Source organism: Salmo salar, chromosome ssa05 (assembly GCF_905237065.1).
Source record: "Salmo salar chromosome ssa05, Ssal_v3.1, whole genome shotgun sequence".
In the NCBI taxonomy this organism is placed as follows: Eukaryota; Metazoa; Chordata; class Actinopteri; order Salmoniformes; family Salmonidae; genus Salmo; species Salmo salar.
The window spans coordinates 25,122,224-25,131,536 of NC_059446.1; the positions used below are offsets into that span (position 1 = coordinate 25,122,224).

Here is a 9,313-nt window from a genome sequence, read left to right on the forward strand (position 1 = left end):
TAACATAGAAATAGTATTTTCGGTGCGCTGCGGCTTTGCCTGAGTCTCAACTCAGCTCAACAGACAATGCGACTCTGGTGTGCGTGTGCAGAATGCCGTACATCGGTCCCTACACTGTTGCCAAAAGTTCTTCTGGGATTAAAAAAATACATTGCTCCCTCTCTCCCTCTCTCCCACGAGTCCCCCCCCCTTCCCCCCTTGTTCCTCTTTTCAGTATGCACTCATTCACTATGATGCTCGCCTAGCTGAGAGGAGTTTCTTGTGCCCGGCTCCCCTTGTGTGCGTAAAACTTTCTAATGAAATCCCAAATTTATTTTTGACCAATTTAGAATTCGTTCTACTTAGGGTCAAGAGGGATTCAAGACACTCAAAGAACTTTCCCTGCAAAAGAAAACTTCAGGTATGTCAAGATTCGTTTTTTATCTTTTTGGGAAATCACACCCTGGAGCTGTGCCAAAATCAATTGTGGATAAAAACATTTGTAATAGTTTTTCAAAGTTATTTGGTAGACTTCACGCAAAAATGTCAAAAACAGTGGGTGCGATGGATTTGTATTACTTTCTAAGGATGTTGGGATGTGCGCTTTAATTCCTTTGGGGAAGGTAGTAGATGTGATTGGTTTAACAAGTACCTTTCTCTCTGTGAAGAATCATGGAGCCCAATTCTACGGCGGGAGGGGCTGAGGAAGAGCACCATGGAAACTACTCACCAAATCCAGTAAGTCCACTTTAGAAAACAGAGGATGACATGAAAACTAATTGATTTCTGGGACTCATTCTGCTGTCTACAAGTGCATCTTGCAAGAGGATTGGGGTACCATACCTCATGGATTTAATTAATAATTAATTCAATTCTTACCCATTTATATCAGAATAGAATAAAATAAAATACCTATCTGCCTGTACATGTTAACCCATCAATCCTGCATGCCATAAATCAGATCTAGTTCTGATTTGGATACTTTAAACATCCAGAAGGCCTACCAGTAATAGATCCATCTGCAAATAGCAGGATGCTTTTTTAAAAAGTGTATTTGATCTTACAACAAAGCCATAGAAAAAGCTCTTAAAAACTCCACTTCATTAAGAAAGTGACATTCTTAAAACCCCAGGGGGTTTCACTGACCACTGGGGATCTTTCTTGGGCCTCTCTATGCTGAGAATCAGTGTTTTACATCTGGCTGTCGTCGTGACCCTCCAGCTCGGCTGCAGCTGTTGCTCCAAGCAGGAAGGTCAACCTCAAGGAGGAGAGCCCTCCCAAAGAGGACCACCAGGGTCATGACGAAGGTCAATTTAAGGAAACATGATGGGACAGGACCATCGCGGAGGAGCGTTGCTACAGCGGATGTCATGCTGTTTTGGAAAATTGCATTTACTCGATAAATAGGGAATAATAGTCTTTATGTAAAAAGAATCATGGCGCTTAACTTAAAAAACATGGCTGATTATAATAACCCAAAAATGGCTTTCTATAATGACTTAGAACCAATAGATAATGATTGACAACATCGTGGCAAGGCAAAGTCAAACTGGGGTGATTCTTACCTTCCTTTTCTCCCTCTCTTTTTTCCTTGTGCCAGTCTGCAGAGGCTCCGCCTGGAAAGCACGCCGTGTCAGAGGCCTTGGAAGAGGTGCAGGAGGAGTTGATAGAACATCAACCTCTGGAGCAGGAAGACCTGAACTTTGAGAAATGGAAGCCCAAGCCCAAACCTAAGAGGACGCTCCATGAGAAAGCAGGCGACGTGAAGACATATCTATGGAACGCAGAGACCAGAGAGTTCATGGGCCGCACTGGGCATAGCTGGTGTAAGTAGAAGTGCTCAGTAGTAGCAGAACTGCATGTTGTGCTTGCATATCATATCACACAAAAAATTCCACCCCCGAGATAACAGCTATAGCGTGTACATTAAGTAGTGTTCAAAACTGCAACATTAGGTCTACTGACACATTGGTACTTAAGCTCTTTACAGATCCATTAACGTCTCTCATTTGTAATCATTACAATGTTAATCGCCAATGGTTGAAGCAAAAGTGGTGGTTTCATGGCTTATTGTTTTTGGATGATGGGCTGGGATGAGCTATAGCTGGGGGGGGGGGGGGCCTCGTTCCTCGCCTCTGCTCACTGGACTGTGAGTGTGTGTGTCCCCGAGCTTCATGTTTACATAGGTGCACAGACAACTCTGTCCCGATGTGGACAAAAACAAGGCTGCCTGGGGACGGATTCCCGGCGGGAGTGCGCTGTTCCGGGCCGCACACTGGCCAGGAATCACATTCCTCATACCCCTCACCTGGCTTTCCACTGCCTCTTTCCCAAAGCTCTAGTGAACTCTGCATTTGACCCTAGCGTGCTCGCGGCCCCACGGTCACAGGCGAACACATAGGGAGTAGACAAGGGGGGGGGGGGTTCGTAAAGAGAAAAAGTTGTCAAATTTCGTTGGCTGTTCGGCGCAGTCGTCAGACAAACTTTCTTGGCAGAGGCTGTTTCCTGGGGTTTAAGAGGCTGTTTCCTGGGGCTTGTTGAATAAGTGATGATGGAGCAGGGCTCTTGATCCGACAGCCTTGTTGCTATGTGACACGTTTGGGTTTGAACTCTACCATACGAGAGCGGTCCAAGGGGCCAAGCAAAATGTCTCAAGAAAGAGCATGATCCTCCTGAAAATGTCAGAAGCTGAAAACTTGCTGTTTTTTCATCATCGTGCCCAGTAATACAGAAGACAAAAGGCCAGGCTCAGGACAAGGAGCGCTAGTTTCAGAAAGCAATGTGTGCACACTTGTGAAGGAATGGGGCCCCATGTGCCCCCTGGCAAGAAAGGAGAGGGGACTGAGTTTGAAGTCTGTGATGTGTCTCCTGTGTGAGAGGAGTGTGAGAGGGGGACACATTAACAGAGTGGGGTGATCGGGGCTACTTGGAGCTGGCCATGGCTCTATGGCTGCAAAAGACCGTCACTACGATGGCAACCGGAGGTTCACTGTGTTCCTGAGTGAAAGGACTGCTGGGTGAATTCTCACTGAGCTCAAACAGTAAGGCCTTTGTGCGCTCAGGGGACGCAAGGCTGGCTGCAACTAGTCTCCTGTGAAATTGCCTGCGCAGTAAAAGCCTTTAGTTTAGGGCACGTATGGGTTTGATTAGTTGCTAATGGACTGTTAATTGCAATCTGGGGAGAACAATGGCAGTTCCCAGGGTTTTCTTTTTTTCACATAGTTCAGATAATTTGAATGAGTTTGTTAACAAATATATTTCGTAACAAAATCCAAAATGATTGGAGTGATTCCCATTTGCAGACATGGAGAGACAACTCTTTTTATTGGTTTAATTAACACAATAGTGAGCATCCTGAGCAAAGCCATTAGGAGTGTCTACACAGCCCAGACAGTTCCAACTTCCAACATAATAACAGGGGATTCTTGATACTTCATTATATAGGCAACTCAAATCAAAGACTTTCTGTTCTGATGCTGTGCTTGTAGTCTTTCCAAATTACGCTGATAGCCATAAACACAACTGTTACCTTCACCATTCTTCTCATCATCTCCATGATATTGAGTTATAGTGACTGGTTTGAATTCATTCTCTTTATCTGCCATCTATGTTACCTCCTTCTAGTTCTGATCATCCTCTTCTACACGGCATTGTATGCCTTCCTGGCGGCCATGTTTGGTGCCTGTATGTGGTGCCTCATGCTGTCTATCAGCCCCTACCATCCAACCCACAACGACAGGGTGATGCCACCAGGTAAATATAAACTCTAACCCACAACTCCCTATTTCTCTGTCATTCTATCCCTCTATCACTCCTCCATCCTTCTATCTGTCCATTCTATCTGAACGTAAGCACAGTTGACTGTCTATGGGTTTCCTTTGGCAGGTATGACGATGTCCCCACAACTGGATGGGCACTATGAGATCGCCTTCAATGCATCCGACCGCAAGTCTTGGAAGAAGTATGCAAAGCTAATGGAAGAACAGCTAAGACGTGAGTCAGATACATGATGGAATAGTTGGCATTTGGCCAAACTTGAATAGAAACATGAATTCCACCGTGACCATGACATTACCATGTAGATTCAGATGCTACTTTTAGCTGTACGAAAATGCGGGAGTGTGGTCTGAAAGTTAGCTGAGGATAGTGTTTGTTTGTGTTGGGCCCAATGGGATTCAAATGTTGGGGACATGTTGGGGAATGTTGGGGGTATGACATTGAAGCAGAACAGGCACACAGTAAGTTAATCCTCTCCCCCCTACCTTCCCTACCTTTGTCCCATGCCCAAACCGCCACTGGGAGAACTGCATGCTGGGAAGGGAAAGTCTCTTTGTGGGCAGAGCGTATCCATTGAGTTCTGCTACATTTTTCCCCTTCTTCAGTTCCCCGCTTTGGTCAGGCTGCCTGAATCAGAGGCCTGGCGGAACAATTGGTTTATTTATGGGAGTCCACCCCTCCCCATCCCCCTCGTGTCCCTATTTTTCAACATTCTCCATTTCTATTTTTTCAACCAGTTGCACTCCATACAGTAGCATATACCATTCTTTAAATTATCAATGGTGTTTCAGTGCTAACCATGAACCCCCCTTTCAGCATACAATGACGCCGTACAGGAGCAGAGGAACATCCAGTGTCCGCAGGACGCGTACTTCATGCAGGATGAACAAGGTGAAAGCGCAGAGAGGAAGGCGTGCCAGTTCAAGAGGTCCTGGCTGGGCGAGTGCTCGGGACTCCAGGACCCCCACTTTGGATTCTCCCAGGGGAAACCCTGCATCCTCCTCCGAATGAACCGGGTAAGACACAGCTCAGATCAGATCGTAGAGATCTCCCCCATGGAGGACCCATTGTTATAACATCATTTTGATGAGAAACAATGCTGTAAATCTATGCATATTTATAATTCACAGTGGTTATCTTCAGTTTTTTACCTAGCGATAATATTAAAATGTTCAAAATGGGGAAAATAAAACTATATGCTACAGTAGAGTCACAGGAACGCTGTAATCATATCACAAGACCGTTTTTATCTGCTCCTCACAATGGCCACAAGATGATGCTATAGAGGGATAGCCTGATCCCAGATCTGTTTGGACTGTCTTTGCCAACTCCTATGATCGTGCCAAGCATGCTTGGCATGACAACGATCACAGGAGTCATTCTCCCAGCACAAACAGATCCAGGACCACACTATCCCTCTATAGCATCAGTCACCTAACATGAACTTCATCCTAAAGCTGCATATATAATCAGTGTTTGCTAAGAGATAGTGTTATCTGTGTTATAGACGTAAAGTAGAGTTTATAGATGAAATGGAGGATGCCATTGAGGTAATCTGAGATAGATACAGACATTTCAGTGACATCCTGTGGCCATTGTGTGGAGCAGATAAAAACGGTCTTGTGATATGATTACAGCGTTCCTGTGACTCTACTGTAGCATATAGTTTTATTGTACCCATTTTGAACATTTTAGAGTGAAACCTGGTGGGGATGTCCAAAATTAATATTATCGCTAGGTAGAAAACTGAAGATAATCACTGTAAATTATAAATATGCACAGATTTACAACATTGTTTCTCATCAAAATGACGTTATAACAATACAAGGGTACTTTCTTTGCTCTCATTCCTTTCCCTGTAGATACTGGGCTATTTACCTGGGCAAGGCACTCCCGTAAACGTGACCTGTGGAGTCAAGGTACAGTAACAATCAGCATTCTTCCCTCCAAACATCATCTCTTTGTAACTGAATATCATAACTGCTTTAGTCACCAAAATATAACTCACTAGGTGACCTCTCACTCTTTCAGAAAGGTGCGCCAGAAAGCTTAGGAGAACTTCAGTTCTTCCCAAAAAGCATTTTCAACCTGATGTACTACCCTTACTATGGGAAGCTGAGACATGTAAGTGAGGATTTTCAGCATCATGACTTCCACTGTTTCTCTCATGATCTAGATTATATGCATGATCATAGTGACGATAGCCAATCAAGTTGCTTGTGTCCCATATCCCCTCTCCCAGGTAAACTACACAGCGCCGGTGGTGGCCGTGCGTTTCAATGGGCTGCAGTATGACACCCACATTGTTGTAAAATGCAAACTCAATGGCAAGGGCATCATCAATGATTCGCCTACCGATCGCTTCCTAGGCAGTGTGTCCTTCTCCTTCGATGTGGGCGCATAGCAGTATTCCCCATGCTGAATGCTGTCCCCATGACAACCAGGAGACAAGAGAATATAGGAAAAAATCTCAATATGTTGAATCCTTGTTTTGCATAAAATAGTTGACCAGCTTCTCTCTTCTCCCATTCCCTCATGTACTCTTGTGCCTTTTGCTGAAAAAAGCAATCATTTGGAATGTTAATGGATCATAAGCACACACACACGACACAGACACCTCACCAATAGTCTTGAGCACAAGCTAAGTATAGAAACTGAATATTACCATTGAATACTTAGCTAGATGAATGCCACTAGCTAGGTTTATGAAACACAAGGCTCATCTCACAGGTAGTTAGTCTCTGTAGCTATGCAATTTATAATTTAAGACATTATTAATAGACATAAATACCCACTGTACAATAAGGATATAAGAGGAACATGTTAAGCACATTTTGATTTTAAATCAAATTGTGTACTAATTTCTTTTGAGTTTGTACCTTTCAACAGCATATCTATTGTGTTTTGTAGACTCCAAGGGCTACAATATGAAGAATGGTGAAGGCAGGACACTTTTACTTACACAGTAAGATAAACAGTAAAGGACTAGGTTACATTTCAGTAAGATAAACAGTAAATGACTAGGTTACATTTCAGTAAGATAAACAGTAAAGGACTAGGTTACATTTCAGTAAGATAAACAGTAAATGACTAGGTTACATTTCAGTAAGATAAACAGTAAATGACTAGGTTACATTTCAGTAAGATAAACAGTAAATGACTAGGCTACATTTCAGTAAGATAAACAGTAAATGACTAGGTTACATTTCAGTAAGATAAACAGTAAATGACTAGGTTACATTTCAATAAGATAAACAGTAAATGACTAGGTTACATTTCAATAAGATAAACAGTAAATGACTAGGTTACATTTCAGGTTTTGTTGTTTTTTGATAGCTCCTTATTCTACATTTATTGATAATATACATTGAGTGTACAAAACATTAATATTGAGTTGCACCCGTTTGCCCTCATAACAGCCTCAATTTGTTGGGGCATGGGCTCTACAAGGTGTCGAAAGCATTCCACAGGGATGCTGGCCCATGTTGCTCTAATGCTTCCCACAATTGTGTCAAGTTGGCTGGATGTCCTTTAGGTAGTGGACCATTGTTGATACACATGGGAAACTGTTGAGCGTGAAAAACCTAGCAGCGTTGCAGTTCTTGACACAAACCGGTGTGCCTGGCACCTACTACCATACCCTGTTCAAAGGCACTGACATATTTTGTCTTGCCCATTCACCCTCTGGATGGCCCACATACACAATCCATGTCTCAATTGTCTCAAGGCTTAAAAATCCATCTTTAACCTGTCTCCTCCCCTTCATCTACACTGATTGAAGTGGATTTAACAAGTGACATCAATAAGGGATCATAGCTTTCACCTGGATTTACCTGGTCAGTCTGTGTCATGGAAAGAGCAGGTGTTCTTAATGTTTTGTATACTCAGTGTATGCTGCCATTTTGTTTTCTTTTGTATGAACACAAGACTGCTACTGAGATTGTAATACTGCTGGCTGACTTTGATCTCTATATTAGCTGATGGAAAGTAAGATCTACTGTGGAAACCAACAGAGGTCACATTGTTGCTAAACTTGTATGCCAGTCTTGCACGCTCTTCATGAAATAACAGGCTATTTTGATGTAGGCCTAGAATTAATCCTTGTTATTGTACCTTTGCTATGATTCTACTAAACCTGGTATCCATGTATTTATTCTGATATATACTATAATAAATACAATGTTGATAAGAACAATGCTTTTTTCCCCCATAGGAATGTATTATATATTTTTTACATGCAACTCTTTTCTTCCGTTGAAGGTTGTCAAGCACAGTACATTAAACATAACTTATTACACATGCACAAACAAGATAAAGTAATGACTATCCTTCAGCCATCATTCTCTGAAGGTCTACTTTGTCCAGATATACACTCCTCTACGTATTTATTTGGACAGTGAACCTAAAATTACTCAAGCATTTTGGATTTGAGATCAATCGTTTTTTTTTATATGAGGCGACAGTACAGAATGTCACCTTTATTTGAGGGTACTTTCATATATATCGGTTTTACCGTTTAGAAATTAAAGCACTTTATGTATCTAGTCCCCCCCATTCGATGGTGTCATAAGTATTTGGACAAATTCACTTATAGTGTATTACATTTAGTTAAACGTTAAGTATTTGGTCCCATGTTCATAGCACGCAATGACTACATCAAGCGTGTGCCACTATGTAAGCTATTTATGCTTCTGTAACTCTCACTCATCATTATTCACGATTCATTCATGATTATCCGTAATCATGGTAGCATCCACATTAATGTTTAAGTGTTCAGGAACATATTCTATTCTTATTTACAATAAAAGTGACAACAAAATGACACAATACATTATTAACCATTCATTTCTATTGTGCAAAATATAATCCGGACCGAAACACAACCAAAACAAACTGCAAATGCACCCATTGCCATCCAACGAATTTGAAGAGTCTTAAGCTTGATGTACTCATTGCGTGCTAGGAATATGGGACCAAACACTAAACTTTAGACAAAATGTGATACACTAAGGGTTGGTTTCCTGGAAACAGACTAAGCCTAGTCTTGTACTATAAAGCACTTTTAATGGAGATTCTCCACATGCTTTTTAGTCTAGTACTAGACTTAGTCTGTTTCCAGGAAACCAACTCTATAAGTGAATTAGTCCAAATGCTTATGACACCTTGAAATAGGGGGACTAGATAAATAAAGTGCTTTAATTTCTAAACGGTAAAACAGATATGAAAATACCCTCAAATAAAAGGTGACATTCTGTACTGTCACCACATATAAAATAATTGATCTCAAATCCAAAATGCTGGAGTAGAGTGCCAAAATAAAAGTTTTAACTTCACTATCCAAATAAATAAGTAGGGGTGTTTATGTTTAAAGGCATTGCAGAATGATTTATTAATTTTATTCATTATGTTATGGTACAATCAATGATCAAAACTGCCTAAAGATATGAAGACTCAAGCTAAGAAATATTAAAATGGTGAGCGTTATGCCAATTCATATTGTTTAATAAAACCACTGTAGCAAATGTTAATAAACATTAAATTATATTGACTAATTGAA

At 41.5% G+C, this 9,313-nt stretch overlaps 1 protein-coding gene across 2 annotated transcripts; it reads left to right on the forward strand.

Annotated features, from left to right (window-relative positions):
- The first annotated feature begins 206 nt into the window (after positions 1 to 206).
- Positions 207 to 9,313, forward strand: LOC106604437 (protein ATP1B4). Of its 2 annotated transcripts, XR_006769842.1 has the most exons (10): positions 227 to 400; positions 648 to 717; positions 1,580 to 1,805; positions 3,604 to 3,732; positions 3,865 to 3,972; positions 4,573 to 4,772; positions 5,619 to 5,675; positions 5,788 to 5,880; positions 5,999 to 7,025; positions 7,061 to 9,313. XR_006769842.1 is itself a non-coding variant. In XM_014199047.2 (9 exons), the coding sequence occupies exons 2-9, from the start codon at positions 652 to 654 to the stop codon at positions 6,158 to 6,160; spliced, it is 1,041 nt and encodes a 346-aa protein (XP_014054522.1). In that variant the 5' UTR covers positions 207 to 400; positions 648 to 651; the 3' UTR covers positions 6,161 to 9,313. The 2 variants fall into 2 exon arrangements, 1 of the variants encoding a protein (XP_014054522.1); XM_014199047.2 differs by having other exon boundaries at positions 207 to 400; positions 5,999 to 9,313.